This window comes from Microplitis demolitor, chromosome 4 (genome assembly GCF_026212275.2).
Source record: "Microplitis demolitor isolate Queensland-Clemson2020A chromosome 4, iyMicDemo2.1a, whole genome shotgun sequence".
NCBI lineage: Eukaryota > Metazoa > Arthropoda > Insecta > Hymenoptera > Braconidae > Microplitis > Microplitis demolitor.
In genome coordinates this window covers 5,342,536-5,361,283 of record NC_068548.1, presented here as the reverse complement: position 1 = coordinate 5,361,283, position 18,748 = coordinate 5,342,536, and the positions used below count along the sequence as shown (strand labels likewise).

The 18,748-nt window shown below is 26.7% G+C and overlaps 2 protein-coding genes across 5 annotated transcripts in view; one reads left to right on the top strand and one right to left on the bottom strand.

Moving 5' to 3' along the window:
- Positions 1-15,321, bottom strand: part of LOC103580861 (uncharacterized) — a 30,461-nt gene extending 15,140 nt beyond the window's left edge. For 3 of the 4 annotated variants that reach the window (XM_008562768.3, XM_008562769.2, XM_008562770.3), the window contains exons 1-3: positions 14,365-14,476; positions 2,552-2,731; positions 285-379 (exon numbers count right to left, since the gene is read on the bottom strand). In XM_008562768.3, the coding sequence (XP_008560990.1) occupies positions 285-379; positions 2,552-2,731; positions 14,365-14,382 (293 nt within the window). In that variant the 5' untranslated portion in view covers positions 14,383-14,476. Of the gene's footprint in view, positions 1-284; positions 380-2,551; positions 2,732-14,364; positions 14,477-14,986 lie in introns of those variants that run through there. The other variant, XM_053738170.1, reaches the window with a different exon arrangement.
- A 696-nt stretch (positions 15,322-16,017) lies between these two features.
- LOC128667575 (uncharacterized) lies at positions 16,018-17,876 on the top strand. Its single transcript, XM_053738195.1, has 3 exons — positions 16,018-16,134; positions 16,359-16,515; positions 17,671-17,876. The coding sequence occupies exons 1-3, from the start codon at positions 16,081-16,083 to the stop codon at positions 17,703-17,705; spliced, it is 246 nt and encodes an 81-aa protein (XP_053594170.1). The 5' UTR covers positions 16,018-16,080; the 3' UTR covers positions 17,706-17,876.
- The last annotated feature ends 872 nt before the right edge of the window (positions 17,877-18,748 follow it).

Genomic DNA, 18,748 nt, shown 5'->3' with positions numbered 1-18,748 from the left:
ATCATATATTTTTATTTATTATATAATATAATTTTGATATGAGTAAATATTATATTTTCATTATTAATAAATTTTATTCAGTGAAAATTGTAATTATTTACGATTTACTTGTACGAAGTATATTACTAATTCAACTAGTGGTATACTTTACACTAGCAATAAATGGTAATTTTCATTGATTCGTTTCTGGAGAGTAAGATTTTGCAGAGAGTGCTATTATACTCTCGATAGTAAAGTATTCATTATATTTATAATTAAATATTTATTCGAATAGAATATCTTACGTTAGTAGAAACAGCCCTCGCATGTACTGCTGGATATCGTCAATCAAATTTCCCAGACAAATTCCAAGACCGTTGAAATATTCTGTCTTATAGTCCTTTAACAAAAAACGTAATTATGTTGTTACTTCAAAATATTGTTGTAAACATTGAAAAAAAAATCCCGGCTAGTTTCAGCTCTTAATTTTAATTTTAAGTACTTTATATTTGATTTTGAACTTGGCCCATTTAAAATACATAAAGTCAGGATTTTTTTTTTTTCAATTCTCTATAGCTCAGCCGCATTTTAAGTAATCGGGTCGCCGTTTGCGGCATTTTGTATTAGGCAATTTAAAACTCTTCAAAAGGTCTGAAGTAATTTTACTGAGACTCCAATCGTTTCTTCTAAATTGGTTTTGATAATCATTTTTTGAATGATTATTTGGGTTTTTAGTTGATATTGAATAAATAACAAAATTTACAGTAAAAATTCAGATAACAATTTTTTAGGAAATTTAGTTATATTTGGTCAATATCAACTAAAAACACAAATTATCGTTAAAAAAATCATTTTCAGAACCAGTTCAAAAAAAAACAATTAGTAAAATTACTCCGAAGCTTTTGAAGAGTATTAAATTGCCTACGAAATCCTGCCAACGGCGACCAGATTACTTAAAATGCGGCTGAGCTAATGAATTGAAAAAAAAATCCTGACGTTCTTATGTAACTTAAATAGGAAAACTTCAAAATCAAATGTAAAGTATTTAAAATTAAAACTTAAGAGCTGAAACTAGCAGGGAATTTTTGTTTTCAATATTACAACATTTTAAATTGTGAGTGAAAAAAAAGTAGTCGTTCCAAACGGACTACCCTAGTATATATATACTCTCTAAAAGTGAATTAGTGAAATTCACTGGCAAATAGTGAGTATTCACTAATTCAGTTTTAGAGAGTTTTAGAGAGTATTTATATTAGACTGTGTTAAAAGAAATCGACTATTTTTTTTTTTAATCATATGGAAAATATTTTTCAAGATCACAAAACAAAATACTGTTAAAGTTTGAGCTCCTAACATTAATATTAACAACCACCTCATCGCAATTTTCGATTTCCCAGTTAAATAACATGGGAGAAATTTTTTCAAAGTTGGAAATTTTATCACTCATTAGCGAATCAGTGTTTTGGAAAAATCAATAGATAGTTGAAAAATCAATAGTTTTGTTGGAAATTGAACAATCTACAAAAATGATTTCTTATTATTTTTTGATAAATTTAGTTTTTCAACAATAGTTTAAAGTCAAAGTTGAATTTATCGTAAATTTAAGAATTATTTGACTTTTCCGGCGAAACGATGAGATTTATTACAAAATGTTATTATACATTTTTTGTAGATCATTTTATTTCTCACAAATCATCTGCAGCAAAATTGCCGAAATTTTAAAAAGTTTTTTATTTATTTGCATTTGAAAGTGAATTATTAAAGCCGAGCGAAATATTATTTCTTCGAATATATGTATGTATACAGAAAAAACAATGAACTTAAGCCGAGAAAAATATTATCTTCCCAATGTTTTTCTTGATTCAAGAAAATAAGTGTTTTTGCTCCGAAAAATTCATTTTTTAAAAAATAGCAAAAAATATATAGTGTAAAAAAGTTTTTTATATAAAGAACAAATCATCTTACTCCAAAAAATTAACATTTTCAATAAAACGATTACTTGGGCCAAGAAAAAAATTCTTACTCGAAAAGTTTGCTTCTTTTCTCTAGTTTCTCAGTTGAAAAAATATAATTACTCTCTGAGGGAAAATCTTAATAAAAAAATATCTCCCACAAGAAATTAAAAACTCGGAACTAGTAACTATTTTTTTACTTAAGTGTAGAAATATGTCGATTTAAAAAAAACATTTTAATCCCAGATAACTATTCACTTGGTGCATGAAAATTTTCATTTTTCTAGTCGATCAAAAAAATTTCTAAAAACAAGAATATTGTTCTTGACTTAAGCCAACTTTTTCTTCTATATTATATATATATATATATATATATATATATATATATATATATATATATATATATATATATATATATATATATATATAATGCATAAATTTATTTGTCGGAGTAATTTTTAAGACTTAGAAGATTTTTTACTCAGAGTGGACTTTAAAAAAATCTGTACATTACTTTTTGTTATTTTACTGCATAATATAACAGTATTATTTGAATATACCATATACATAATGGAGTAAAATATATGTATGTATATATATAGAGATATAAAGCAGCTTACGGAAAGATCAAGGTAAGTAGTATAAATTGGAAACGGGAGAACAATACATATTGCGAAGAACCAGGACCCTAGTGCACAAACAAATGCTGGTATTCTCGGTTTTCCAGGATCACTTAACAAACGGTATCGATCACCAGCTATCAGTAAATACGTCATCATTGATACGTGGAATGGTATGTCCTGAAACAGCAATAAAATTGATGTCTTAATTTTAGAAGCAAGCTCACATAATCAATTAGACTGTAAAAAATTTTTAGGATTCAGCCATTTATATAAAAACAAATTAGTCAAATTCTTACTGATTTGGACAGTTTTTTTTGTCACTGCTAATCTCATAGTTTTAGAAATTAATTAGTGAAAATAGCACTAATCGAATTAATCATTTTAATTTTCACGAATTAATTAGTGTATTATATTTAAAATTAACTACTTTGTCAGTAGGTCAATTTCTCACTGATAACTTTGTATTTTTAATTTTTTTTTTTAATTTTTAATTGTTTTCTAGTGTATAGCAGCAATTACGGCCTTTTACACTTTTTGCCTTTATATCGCAAACTGCTTTACTTCTCCTCCTCTGCCTTCTGTTATGCGGCTGTGGCCCGACTTGTGCTTATACTGTACTGCATCATTACGGTGATGCCCTGCAACCTCCCTTGTGCAATGGAGGTGCAGTGGCTAGGAAAACCACAGAGAAAACCTAGCCAGTACAGTTCAGTTTGGGTGAAGCTCCAGTGATCGATAAAATTCCCATTTTACCGATAACTGGATCTTCATCCCGCGCCTATAGCGATCAGAAACCTTCGTTCGAACCCGACGTGTGGCTAAACGGTCACCCAGCCAAGTAGTGATCATGCTCAATGCTACTTAACTTCGGTGATCGCCCGAGCCACGCGCGTGCCGAACGGCTGCCTCAGCCACCTTTGTATTTTTATTTAAAAACCAGTAAAAACGAAACTGATTTACTTGGTAACTTAATTGTGTCTCTATTGAATTACACGGAAAGAAAAATATGGGAAGTTTTCCTATGCATTATGGGAATAGTTCCCATAATATTATGGGAACTATTCCCATAATGTTATGGGAACTATTCCCATAATGTTATGGGAACCATCCCTATTATATGATAAATTTTTATTTTGCAAAATAGTATAGAAATTTTTTCAAAATTTGAGATTTTATCGAAATTTAAATTTTTACTTCCAAAATTCGAATTCTCTTGAATGTTCTGCGTTGACAAGAAATTTTTGTTAAAAATTTTGATGTTTTTTTGCTAAATCCAAATTTTTTTTTTCAATATTTGAATTTTTGTTTTTATGTTTAATAATATTTCTGTGTAGTGTAGAAGTGATTTCCACCTTTTCCTTAAAATTAATATTTTCATGATAGTATGGGAACCATTCCCATAATATTATAAGAAATATTCCAATTGCATTATGGGAACCATTCCTATAGCATCATGGGAACCATTCCTATAATGTTATAGGAATGGTTCCTATAATTTATGGGAATGGATCCTATAATTTATAGGAATAGTTCCTATATATTATGGGAATGATTCCCATAATATTATATGAAGTTTTCCTATAAATTACAGGAACTATTCCTATAATTATAGGAACTATTCCTATAATTATGGGAGACATTCCTATAATTATAGGAACCGCTCCCATAATTTATGGTTGTAATTCCTACACCAGTATAGAAAAGAATTTCACAAAATTATGGGAAGATTTATCTCGATAAAAATAAACAAACTCTGCACTACCAGAATATATGTTACTAAACATTTAATTTTCTATTTATTTATCAATTATTTTTCATTTAAAATTAAAATATTCCCTAATGATTTATTATTCACTTAAATATTTTGTAGTTATTAATTTCTTTTTATAAATAATTTAAAAATATTATAATTTAGTATAATCGTAAGTTTATCAATTAAATGATAATTAATTAACAAAAATTATTATAACTCTGGTAAATAAATAAACAACATAAGATTGTATTTATGGTTCAATAGCACAGTGGATAAAGCGGTTGCACAGTGACCTTAAGGTTCCGTGTTCGAGTCCCGCCGAAAAAATAAAAAAAAGATGTCCTTTCTCACTGACACTATCAGCTGATTTTTAGTCATTATTATCAGTGAATTTCGCTAAAACATTCAGTGATTTTGTTTCACTGCAGCAATCAGTGAATTTAACTGATTACTTAGTCACCATTTCACGGTAACAAACAGGTTTTTACTAATTAAATTGGTGACAAGGTTTCACTGATTTAGTCAGTGATGACATTTAATTCATTTGTAGTGATATTCATTATGACTCGGTGATAATTCACTATTTCATTCTCTCTTAAAATGAATCAGGGAAAAAACTACGAATCAGTGAATATTCACTGTGAATTAGTCCCAATTATACCACTAATTCAATCAATGATATACCTGGGACTATTTGTGCAGTGAATATTTACTGATTGGAGTACTTTTTACTGATTCGTTTTAAGAGAGTTCTGGTGACAAAATTTCACTGATTCAGTCAGTAATAAAATTCAACTAATTAAGTTAGTAAAAACTCACTAATTTCTAGTGATATACTCGCGGCTGTGAAAAATAGTTATAATATACTATTCTATTTTTACAGAGTTCATACCTCGGAATGAAAAAGTTTTTTATTAAAACACTTTCAAAATAACGTTATTTTTGGTCAGAATAGATGAATGTATATTTCCTTAATTCAATTTCATTGGCCTCATGCTGCGGTTTAATTTCACAGTCCTCGCTTTCTTGATTGTTATTTAATCAAACAATTAATATTACGATTGGTACTGTCATCATTATTTATATTTTATTTATTATCTCAGAACCCTCATATGTTAGATTTCTATAAATTTGCTAAAAATAAATTTTATTGACAATTGATTCAATTTGACCAAATACTCAAACTCCAATTATTTAACAATAATATTATATTAGTGTTTACTTTTATCACAACAGGACATCAATTAAACATCTTGTCTCAGTTAAAACACACACACGACATATGTCTATTTTATGGCGCCACAATATGCACCGGGTGTAATTAAATAATACTAATTATTTCTATATGAAAAACCAATAAATATATATTTATATTTATACTTATATTGTATATATTTATAGTACATTACTATTTTATCGGTAAGTCTACTTTCAAAATATTTCATGTGGAAAAATTTGAGTAGTAATCGAACGTTTTATCGCTATTTCACTGGAAAATTAAATTTATTGGTCTCTACAGCTTACAAATACATATCATATAATAAACTGCTGAAAGTACGCTTCATTCAATGAGTCTTATTGCAGCAAAATATTATATTAGTGCTCTATAAAGCTGCGCAGTAAAAAAAATTTTTGTAAAAATTAACACAAAGCTGTGTGTTACAAAAATAATTCATACAAATTTGTAGGTCACTTTAACATTATTCATATATGTAAAAAAAAAAATAAAAAAATTTTGATAGTAAAACAAAAAAAGTGTTGATTTAAGACTTTTATTTGTGTTATTTTGATACATAAAAATGTATGTATATACAAGCTTAACAAGAGACTGGGGTAAATTAAACACACACTTTACGTGAAAAAATCAACGAAAAAAAGTTTTTTTTTTTAACTTCGATAAACATCATCTGGTAAAAAATTGAATTTCCCACAAATAAGTGTGAATCATAACGTTCGTAACCCCAATCGAAAAAAAGTTACATCCCTCCAAAGTTTGTAAATATATCGAGTTTATTTAATAAGCTTCATTTCTTCTTCATTGAATCAATGAAAACAATTTTTTTTTTTCAACTAGACTAGTGAGATCTTGTACTCCTACCACCCCTAAGAAATTATTTAAATTATAAATTGAAAACAATAATTATCTTAGGGTAAGAAAAAATTTTTTAGGGGCAATAAAAAAATTTTTGGGGTAAGAAGAAATTTCTCGAGCTAAGGAATTTTTCGTTTTCCATTAATAATGCAAAATTTTTCTTGCGCTTGACCCATGAGGTCCTTATCAGGATTGCCTTATCAGTAATTATTTTTAAAAAAATATTAAATTGCGAAAAAAAAATATGAGAATTTTAATTCGGTCGGAAATGTTATCTATTGTATTAAGAGCATTAATTAGAGGAAGTAAACATGTTTTTATTGATGAAAAAATCCCGATGACTTCTGGGCTCGAATCTGCATCCTTCCGATTCAAAGTGCTTGATGCTATCCACTACGCTGACATAAATATATGATCTCGTAAGTGTAAATATTATATTCATTATGATGTCAAAGAATAATTGATGAAGTAAAAAATCCATCCTGCAATGATTGACGTGATGTTTATAAAATATTTATTTATACTTTGTTTAATTTTTAGTTTGTAAATAAAATATTTAAAGGGATTGGATAACTTTTTTTTTAATAAGGATATCCTGATAAGGCCCTGACAAGGAACTCGTCAGGTCGATCCGATGGCAAATAACTTTTTTTTTTAATTAGAATATTTCGACGAGTTCCTGACAAGGAACTTGTTGGGTTTACCCTAATAAGGCGCACCTTATATTAACCTGACAAGGTCCTTACACGGAAAGAAATTTCCTTTAAAAATTAACGTTAAATTCACTTTAATCGTGGGACGAATGGCACGACCTAATCATTTGTCGGTAAGTCAGATAATTTTTAACTTTTTTTCAACAAATTTTACCGTAGACTACTGTAAATTTTATTCGGTTTACCACAAAATAAATGAATTTTTTTCTAATTTTTATTTCAAAAATGGTAATAAATAAATAAAAGCACTGCATTATGTCCTACGATTGCAATGAATTTAACGGTAATTTTTAAAGAAAATTTCTTTCCATGTATGGTACTTCAAGAAAATCAGGAAAATATTCTAGCCGGGGGCTTTTATTTTAAGACCACTAAAAAATGTATTATTCACTTTTTCAAGTATTAGAGCGAAAATGAAAAGATCCAATTTTTACTCTGATTCACCCTAATATATATGTGTGTGTGTTAACTCTAGCAAGCAATATTTAATTCCCTGATATAAAAAATTAATTTACATTTTTATCAAAAAAACTATTATTAACTTCTTTATACAGCTTTGCATGACTAACATTTAGGGAATATAGTTCATTAATAAACAGTAAAAAATAGAAAAAAAAAAACTGAAAAATAACAAGTTCATCGTGATCCGTAGGGTAAAAGGTATAAAATTAAAAGCGACCTTTTAAATTCTCATTAAAAATAGTCTTTGAAGTTAATAAGTTTTTCACAGTTTTTCACGAACGATTACGAGCAATTAACGTGAAAATTAGTGTGCTTTGATAACACATATTTTGGATTTTTTAATTTTTTAAAAATAAACTCATACATAGGTTGTAGTATAATTTTATTGTCTCGTGTATGTTGTTTCGCTTCGTGTACGATGCAGACGTATATCGCATGGTACATGTATGTACATATATATATATATATATATATATATATATATATATATATATATATATCGATGGATGGATGGATAGATGGATGGATGGATGGATAAATGGACGGGTGGACAGATGTGATCAAAAGTGAATAGACAAGAGAATGTGCTTCCGCTCGACTACTATCCCCCGGAAATGAACATTTCCCTATTATTATCCTTACAAAAGGATCTTGTTGACACGATGGAAATTAAATTTTCACTTCGATTGCCGATAACGTGTGTGCATGCATAATAGCGTCCAGCGATAAAAACGATCATTTTGTAAATTTTGTTAGTTTAAACCAAAAACGTTTTTAATCACGCCTGGATACAACAAGTATCGTCACTCCGCATTCACTCGCAATTTTTTTGCAGTGCAATAACAATGTTAAGTAAGGGTTGCTGCAGAATTTCTTTAGATATCGGGTTTATTTTTTTTTTTTTTTTGCATTGCCCGAGGCTTTAACTCAGTACCTACAGCAAACCCAGTGGTCCTCATTAAAATAAAAAAGCGCTACAAATTATTAATATTATAGGCTGATAAAATTGAACATTAAGTGAGCAGTTCTGAATTTACTATACTTATGCTGAACATATGCGCTAGGGAATAGCGAACTAAAAACAGCCAACTGCAGGTACCTCAATTCATTCTTTAGCAAATCTGACCTAATCGGTCTTACGCAAGTATCTTAGCCCAGTATTGCAACAGATTTGCTTAAGATATCTTACGGAAATGTCTTGCCTTAACTTGTCCAAGACTGGTCATGTAGACTTGCTTAAGTATTAAGATATAAATTTACATAAAACTTTCTTTATTATTTTATTTGAAAAATAAAAAAAAAAATGTATCTAAACTGATATATTATTTATAACATTTCTTTGCATCGTATATAACAATTTCAGTTTACTGAATAATTTATATCAATAAAACTGTAATTTATATTGTATTTGATCTATTTTAATGACATAATAATATATTATCATTATTATTGTAAAATATTCTACTATTGAAAATATATTTTTATTATGAAAAAAAAACTCATTTATATTTATGTTTATTTCGATTATCTACAATAAACTATCCACTATACATTTTGTACCTCGATCATTTTATAAATTGTTAAAATTATCTGTGAATATAAATGGCTTGAATTCGAATATATATATATGTGTATGTCAAAGCTTACAATAAAATATCGAGGACTCAGGCAACCATATAATATTTCCCGATACTCCATTTTAAAAGAATTTTTACCCACAGAAAAAAAAAAAAAAATATATATATATATATATATATATATATAACGTGTAAAGATGAAATAACAAAACAATACAAATATTTATAAAAAATACTGTTTTTATATCGATTCGGTTATATAACTTTAAATATTTTTACACAAGAGATATTGTTATATAAATAAATAAATATAATAAATGTTGGTTTTAAAAAGTTTTTTTTTTTTAATATAAAAAATTTTTAAATTTACGCACGCTCAAGTTTTAAATAACACCATTAAAATATTTCCTCAGATTTACTTTAGAATCAAAACAAAATTTATCATCAGAAAACGTAAAAAATGTAGAATAAATGATAAGAATTTTTTTTTCAATCAAAGAAGAAATATAGAAAACAAAGCCGAGCTAAACCTGAAAAATGGCTGATTCAAGATGATATGTATTGGATGTTTTTTTCAAAAGCCTGTGACTTGGTCAAAAATGGATGAAATGGCAATTTTTTTTTTTCATTCTTCTTGTTATGAAATGTAGTTTTTGGAAAAAAATACAAAAAAATTACTTATAGATGTCTTCCGTTTTTTTTTTTTTTTTTTTTTTTTTTTTTTTTTTTTTTTTTGAAGAAAATTTAAATTTTTTCGAGTATGATTGCTTTCAATTTTCTCTTTCTTAATTTTTCGAACTCTATCCTATATAAATCTTCCAAAATTTTCAGAGTGGTTCGTAGTGAAATAAGGTCAGGTGGAAAATTTTTTCCTTAAACCGATAAAAAAAAAATAGAAAGAAAAGTCGGCCCACTCCATCTTGAGCGGCACTTTTTTCAGGATAAACCAGTTTTTTTGCAATGAAAAAAAAACAATGAAAAATTACAAACTTTGAGAAAAAAATGATTTTCCTCGAAAAAGTGAAAAATTTCATACATTTTAAAATCATAAAATTTTTTCGTATTTTATTTCGGAACTTACATTAAAAGACAAAAAATTCGAAAAAAAAAACGTTCCAATTAGTAAATTTTTAAAGAAGTTATAACTTTTCAAAAAAAAAGTCTTTTTTGTTTTAAGTTTTAACTTTTTTGCGTTGAAAAAAAAAATGATAATTCCCTAAAAAACGAAGCTTTTGAAATAATCGTAAATTGGAATCATTCGCTTGAAATTTCGAATCGGATAATATACATTATAATTTGAAATGAATAGTTCATAAGTTTGAATTACTCGCATATCCCTCATATATTTATATATCTAATATATGCTTAGGTCAATTACAACTTGACATGAAATGAAACTAAATGCATCTTTGTATCTCAATAAAAGTCTATTTTATATTATATTCTGTTCCGACCTTTGTATTATTGTATTATTTATTTACATTTATTGCTCAATTACAATGTATGTTTTTTTTTTTAAATTAAAAATTGCCTGCATTGTTCAAGTCTTATCGTATCATAGAATTCCTCTATATATTTTCGTACAAATTGTTAACATTTACAAATACACAAAAAAGAAATATTTTTGGGCGCAAGAAATATTTTGCATTTCACAAAAAAAAATAATATCTTGACACAAACAATTTTTTGCATTATGAATTGAAAACGTAAATTTTCTTGATGCGAAAATAAAATTTTTGAATCAAAATGAAAAATCCTTGGGCTAAGAAATTTTTTCTAGCCCTAATAAAATTATTTGCATTTCATTATGAAAATATTTCTTGCACCAAAAAATCCTTTTTATTTTCAGTAAATAAACCAAAAATTTTTTCAAGCAAGTGAAAATTTTTTGAAGCAATTAAAAATTTTCTTGAAGCGAGTAAAAATTTTTTGCGCTTAGAAATCTTCTTTCCTGTGTAAATTGACAAAATAATAAGTTACTCATTAAAGTAAAAAATATCATTCAAAAATAAAATATTTCAGTTTAAAAAAATTGTTTACCCTCAAAGATATGAAAAAAATATTTTTCACATAAATATATGTATATATAAATCTTACCTGTATCATAGCTAATGAAAAGCATAAAAATTTTCCAAACACCCAATTTTGTATCAATAAAACCGCGAGTGTTATCGGCAAAACAAGTATGCATTTAGTGATATCAGATATTGCAATATTTATTAAATATGCATAAGTAGGATCCCGATATAATTTATTTTTTGATATATGTATTATCATAGTGAAATTTGCAGCAACACCAACAGCAATCAACACCGAGTAAATTAATATAAGTAATGGATATATTTTAATTACCGACAATCGCAACATCGGTTTTGATAAATCGTATTTCGATGATAAATTTTTCAAACCTAATATATAATGAGCTATCGTCTCATAATATTTACTCGGTATCGCGTCAATGTCTTCCCTTGTTGCCATAATTAATGATGTATAAATATATTTTTTATATATCACTCACTTAAATAATTAAATATTTAAAACACTAATTTGGTCATAAGAACAAAAATTTTATTTTAATTTTCTCGACGTTTTTTTCCAACAAAAAAATTATACAAACGATCACGACTACGTCGCGGCAACGACTAAGCTTAATATTATGGGGTGGAATTATATATAGATATATAAATATATAAAAGCGTGTTCTGTCGTGACAATACTCCTATCATCCCCTACTTTTCATCCCCTACTACGCGCAGATTCCTTACGGTCCATGACACATTATACACGCAAATAACAATGCTCTCAATTATTTCTTCCCGCTATTATTTTTATTAATATTCATATTAATTTACTTTTAATTTAAAAAATTATCAACTATTAATTTAAAGTCTTTTTAATGAAATAAAAATAAAAAATTGATTATTAATATTTTATTTCACGTCTTTACACTTTATACTATAGTGTTATAAATATTTAATGGAATTCATAAGATGGCGATAGAAAAAATTTGACTTAGAAATTCCATGAATTTAATTAACTATTCACGGGATTTTACTAACTCTGTTAATCTATAAAAAATAAATTTTTTTTTATTTTATATGACCTGACACGAGCACAATATATTCATTTTTATATAACATCTAGAAAAAAGAAATTGTTAATTATCACTGAATCATAGTGCCTGTATTAAGTTTTTTTTTATACGGGGAATTAGAAAATACTCACTAATTTAATTAATTAAATTTTATCATAATTTTATAATACGTCCTAGCAGTTATCTTAAGTAAGTTTTGCGTAAAGATGTAACTAAGGGCCAGTTTTTTAATCTGGAGTTATTTTTATTCCGGGTTTCAATTATTATTGCTCGCATATCTATATGTATACGGAAAAAACAATAGGCGCTGCAACAGGATTTTCATATTACAGCAACAGAATTTTTTCCTTGGAATCAATAGAATAAAGAACAAGTTTCATGCACCAACTTTTTTTTTTGTAAGTAAAATAAAATTTAAAAATTTGATAAAAGATTCAAGTTTTGAACGAAAATTACAGTTTTAAAAAAATAAATAACTTCGAAAAAAAATTTGAATTTTTTTCTAAACTTTGAATTTTTTTTCAAGTTTTAAAATTTCATACGGACAAAAAAATTAGTACATGAAACTTGTTCCTCATCCTTTTGATTCTACAAGAAAATCCTGTTGCTGCAACAGGATTTTGTCCTGCTGCAGCGGCTATTTTTTTTCGTGTATATGTTACTAGCTAGATATACTAACAATATTAATTTAAACCCTATTAAAAATATGCCCAGTTTAAAAAACTGGCCCTTAAGTCTTAAACAAGTCTACGTGATCATTAATTAGTCTTGGACAAGTACAAATACTACAAATATAAAACACATTTTTGAATCTTTTAACTATTAATTTAAATATTAATTCTGATTACTTAGACTTAATATATTAGCAAACAATTGTAATTATTAGAAGAAAAAAATAAATGAATAGAACCCGTTTTGGAAAATTCTATGTATCAAATCGGTACTTTTTCTAGACTAAATAGAATATAACGAGGCAAAATGGATGGACTTAAAAACCAAATAATCGAAAGAAATACTTTTATTTACGACTTATGATTATGTTTAAATATAAATTTAATCAATACTTGAAGATAAGTGAACTTAAGTTTTGTAATGTCGTTATGATCAAAATTATTTTCAAAGTTCTCTTGCAGAACGTTATTACTAAATACTCCACCTATTTTTATAACGAAAACATGAAGCGTAATTAGCTCATTAATTTTTGAGATATGATTGAAAGCATTCAGTATTGAGTATAATCATTTTGATTGATAAAATTGAATACAAAAAATAATAATAAAATAACAAAACTATTGAATCTCTTCATATAGTTTTCACTTGGAAGATCAAAGTTGATTCAAAATTTCGCATGTCCATAATAATCAACCATCGAAGTATTTTTAAAAATGTTTTATATAAATCTTAATCTTAAGTCTTAGGCACGCCTACATATGATCAGTCTTAGACAAGTCTAATGCAAAATATTTTGTGCAAATCGGTTGTACTAGTTGCGTTAGGGCCAAACTTGCTAAAGAACTACTTGAGGTACTTGATGCAAAACGCTGCCCTTAGTTCGTTACTTCCTGGCCCAGGTATTCATCATTAGTATAGTAAATTCCGAGCTGCTCACTTAATGTTCGATTTAGTTTTATCAACCGATAAAGTTAATAATTTATAGCTTTTTATTTTAATGAAACTACTGAGTTTGCTGTAGATACTGATTTTAGTCTCAAGCAATGCAAAAAGAAAATAAATTCGATCTCTGAAGGAATTCTGCAGCCTCTCACTAGACATTGTTATAGTAATTATCTTGATTAAGAGTTGCTGCAGGCTGTATCTTTAATTGTAATTACTTCATTACAAGAAGTAGTTTTAATTATTACAGTAAAAATTACAATACTTGAAGTCTTTCATATAAAAGCCCTGTTTTGGCTCTGAGTTGCTAGAATTGTATGCCCTTTCATAGGAAATTTATAAAGGAATATTTTTCAATATAATATTTAGTTGATTCATAATGAAATTAATTGTAAAAAATTGATTTAGTCCGAAGCCCCCAGTGTGTCTTGTGGTGTTGGGACTCGAAAAACTTTAAAACTTGAAAATAAAATACGACTAACCGACTTAACTTTTTTTTTATTACCTTTGTATTTTTTATCATAACCCTTTTAAAAATGACTTTCTGAATTCTTTTTGCTTAATTGTTAAGTAATTAAAAACGTAGAACTGATTATTCACAAAAAACTTAGCTGCCATTTTATTTTTACGGTTATTTTTTTCATTTTTTCTCTCCACCAAGTGGCTGCAGCACTAGCGTGGCAGTAGAATGAAAAAAAGAGCGACATCTGAGACAAAAAAGCGGGATATTTAAAAAAAATATTAAACTGAAAATAATAAATAAAAAAATTAGTTAATAATTTAAAAAAAATGAATGATTAAAAATAAAATGAGGGACTGAGGTTTACAGTTTTGAATTTTCCACTATGTTTTTTTTTGCAATAATCTTTTTTACATATAGTTTTTCATAAATTTTTAAAATTTTAAATTCATACAAGATATTATTTCGCTCTTGAAAATATTTTTTTCTACAATATTAAGGGTGCATTTCAAAGTGCGCTGCGAGCAGCTGTAGCATATATTTGAAAAATGAATTATAAGAAATGTGAGAAAAATTTAAAATCGTACGTTAAAATAAAAGGGCGGCAAAATATGGTAAAAAAATATTTAAAAAATTAAAAAAAAAACACGCAAGTGTTTGAACAAACCTTGGTAGGGAAATAATATGCAGAAGGGTGTCCGAATACACTCGGAGATTTAATTTGAATTGCTCCAAGTGTATTGCAGCTGAAAAAACGTCACTTAACTGCTATTTCCCACCAGACGATGCCAGATGATTTTGCCCAGGAACTCGGAAGTTATTCGTATCAGCCTTCAGCAACATTTTACACTAGCACTGAACACTCAACACTTAACGACACCACAGACACTTTGCACAATTTAAATTTTACTAACACTGCACATTTTAATTAAACAATGACTATGAGCAATGAATTTTATGGATAATTACACAACGTAACTGCAATACTATGTTTCATTTCAAACGTAAAGAAGCTTGACTACTACTGCCATTTTTATGATACTGGCTGCCGTCATTGGACCGCTAGTTGATACAATATAATCGATTTATCGATTCATCGACCACCACCCATTTTAGCAAAAATTTTAACGTTAAATACAGCGACGCGCAGCAGCGCCAACGGCGCGAAATTTCAAAATTGAAATTTAATAATTTTATTAAAGTTTATTTTTGTCAATAATTATATTAATGAGACTAAAAAGTATACTCGAAAGTTTTTATTTTCACCAACAATTTATTGATTATTCTTATTCCTTGCATGGTAAATTTAAATATTCGAAAAATAACTTACTAAGAATAGAAGAAAAATTAAAAATCGAAAATCAAAATAAAATAGCAGCAGAATATGATAAAAATATTTGAAATATTAGAAAAAAAAAACACACAAGTGTTTCACGCCAAAATCGTACTGTTTACTACCCTGCACTTGCACGGTCTGCTGCTGCTCGCAGCGCATTTTGGAATGTACCCTAAGCCACCCTCTATCAATATTCAAGTTCCAACTTTCTGTCAGATTCAAACATTCACAATTTTAAATTACGCGCCATTATATTTTTCAAACCAAATCATCTGTCGGTAACTTATTAATGAACTCGGCTTAACCAAACGCTCTCTATATATATTAAATACAACTAAAAAACAATTTCTTTCCCTACATCCCCAATCTTCAATCCCTAATCTGCGACATCAATATCGTCCAGAGCTAGAAGATCAAATAAAAAAATGTCCGCCGTCGAATTAAACCCACGACCCGTCCGGGTTTCACCCTTCATCAAGGTAAATAATAAATTAAAACTTATCATAACTTCTTAAATTATTACTCTACATAATTATCCACAAACTCATATATTATTATTTTTAACTTACACTTGATTATTTCAAAATTATCATATAATATTTACCAAGACATTACATAATTTTTTTAACCTTTAAAATTTTTTAATTTTATAATTTGCATTTATATAAATAAAATATATACTAATATATTTATTACGGAATAGTTTTCAAGGTGGTCATTATTAACAGCTGGAATATTTTATGGAATATTTTGGCAAAATCGTAATTCTAAGAAAGAAGCGGCATTCCAGGAAGTTGAAGTAAAACGCAAAGCTATTAGAGACAAGCAATTAGCTGAAGAAAAGAAACGTCTTGCTGAAGGTTATTATTATTATTATTATTTTTTTTTTTTTTTTTTTTTCAGTAACAGATCTAAAATTTTATAAAGAAGTTAGTAATGTTCTAATTAAATGGACGTAGATAACAATAACGTGACAACTGACATAGACGTCATTTTGAGAAATTGGGTTTAAAAATTTAAAACTATTTTTGATCAAATTTATCTGGAAATTATCAGAGCAGAAATTGCTTCTATGTGTTTTTGTTAATCATGTTCAACAAAAAAAAATATAATAGTTTGAGGATCGAAAATAAGCAGATCCATAAAAAATCAACTAAAATTTTGTATTACGAAATATAAAATAGCGAATCTAATTATCAAAAACGTTTCGGAAGACATGACTCGGTTTTGCAAAATTACTAATCATATTTGTCTATCAAATCCATTTAATCTCAAGTAACTTGACACTGTACTGCTAAAATAATTACAGCAGAAATATTGTAATGTAAAAAGTTAATTACAAAAAAATTAAAAACTTGTAATAAGAAAAGTTTATTCATTATTTGTTGCAATAACGCAGCAAATTACTTGAATTTTAATTCTTGTTAATGACTGGTTCTCTGCAATCTAGTATTTAAACTCAAGTTACTTAACTCGATTTTACAAAAATTGTTGTCTCAAATATCTATTTGTTCCAAAAATTTCTTTTGTCTTATGATTTAAAAAATTTCCTTAACATCTAACTACTTGACAAAAATTTTTTAGTTAGTACGGAATTATTTAATACAAAAATATTAAAAAATCGTTTTTTTTTTTCTGGATTATCAAGTTATTGCTTATCTACGTCCATTTAGATTGTGAAAGTAGTAAACATTTTATTATTTAAATATTTTCATAAATGAGTTATCAGGAGAGTCAGTAGTTAAAAATTTGCACGTAAAGTGGCTTCAATTTATTTACAAAAAATACCATATATTTTCTTTTTAAATTTAGTAGTCACTGATAAGAAATTTTAAGTTTAAAATTGCTTGAAATCTTACTGTTTACTTTGTTAGACGATAATTATATTGATTTATTTATATAAAAATTTATCAACTATTGGATCTGTAACGTTTTAAATAACTTTATTTTTAATAATAAATTCTTGATAAAATATATAATATGTATGTATATATAAATATCCATTTATTTTTCAGCTGAAATGAGAGAATTGGAAAAGATGATGAAGTAAATGTATAAAAATAAAAAATGCCACATCTATAGTCAAATTTTCATTTACAATAAAAATATGATAATTATTTATAATTATTGTTAAAGTTAATGATATTGTCATTATTGACATGATGATAATATAATTAAATATGTAAAGAATTATTAAAAAATATATTACGTGGTAAATGTATATAAATACAATTGTTTTTATTTACTGATATGTATTTTAAACTTATAAATTATTCGTTTAATTATTTAATATCAATTATTTTATATCAAATGTAATTTAAATAGTTCTCTTGTTATTTAAATTTGTTTTTTTTTTTTTTTTTTAAAGTATTTCAAAAAACAATACAACGCATAATAGCACCGACATAAATAATTGAAACAATTACCAGTTTAGCAGATAAAATATATAGATACATATTACAGACAATACAAAAATAATTGATATTTTTTTTAAGTATAAAATTATCATCAATTGGATATTCGTCATTTGAATATATTCGAAATATGAAAAAAAAAAAAACAATATATATATCACTACATAGTATAAAACAAAGTCGCTTTCTCTGTCCCTATGTCCCTTTGTATGCTTAAATCTTTGAAACTACGCAACGGATTTTAATGCGGTTTTTTTTAATAGATAGAGTGATTCAAGAGGAAGGTTTATATGTATAATAACATAATATAATTTAGTTCACCATCAAGGCGCAATATCTTAGGTATTAAATTTAGATGGTGAGGGTAAAAACCGAAAATATCTGAAGCGCAGTCTCGCTAATCCAATAATAAAAAATATTTTATATTTATTATTAAGTATTAGAAGAAATTTGTCTTTTTAAAACTTTTTGAACTCATTTAATTTACCGTTCCGGTATTGGGTCTTTCAAGTATCATACAAAAAAAATTTTGTTATACACATTAAATTTATTGAAAATTAATTAATTTGATTATTTTTGAATAGGTAAATGTCGATTTTATGATGTGACAAATTATTTTTTTTACAAATTCATTTTAATATTTTTTCTATAAAATAAAATGTTTAAAAATAAAAGAAAA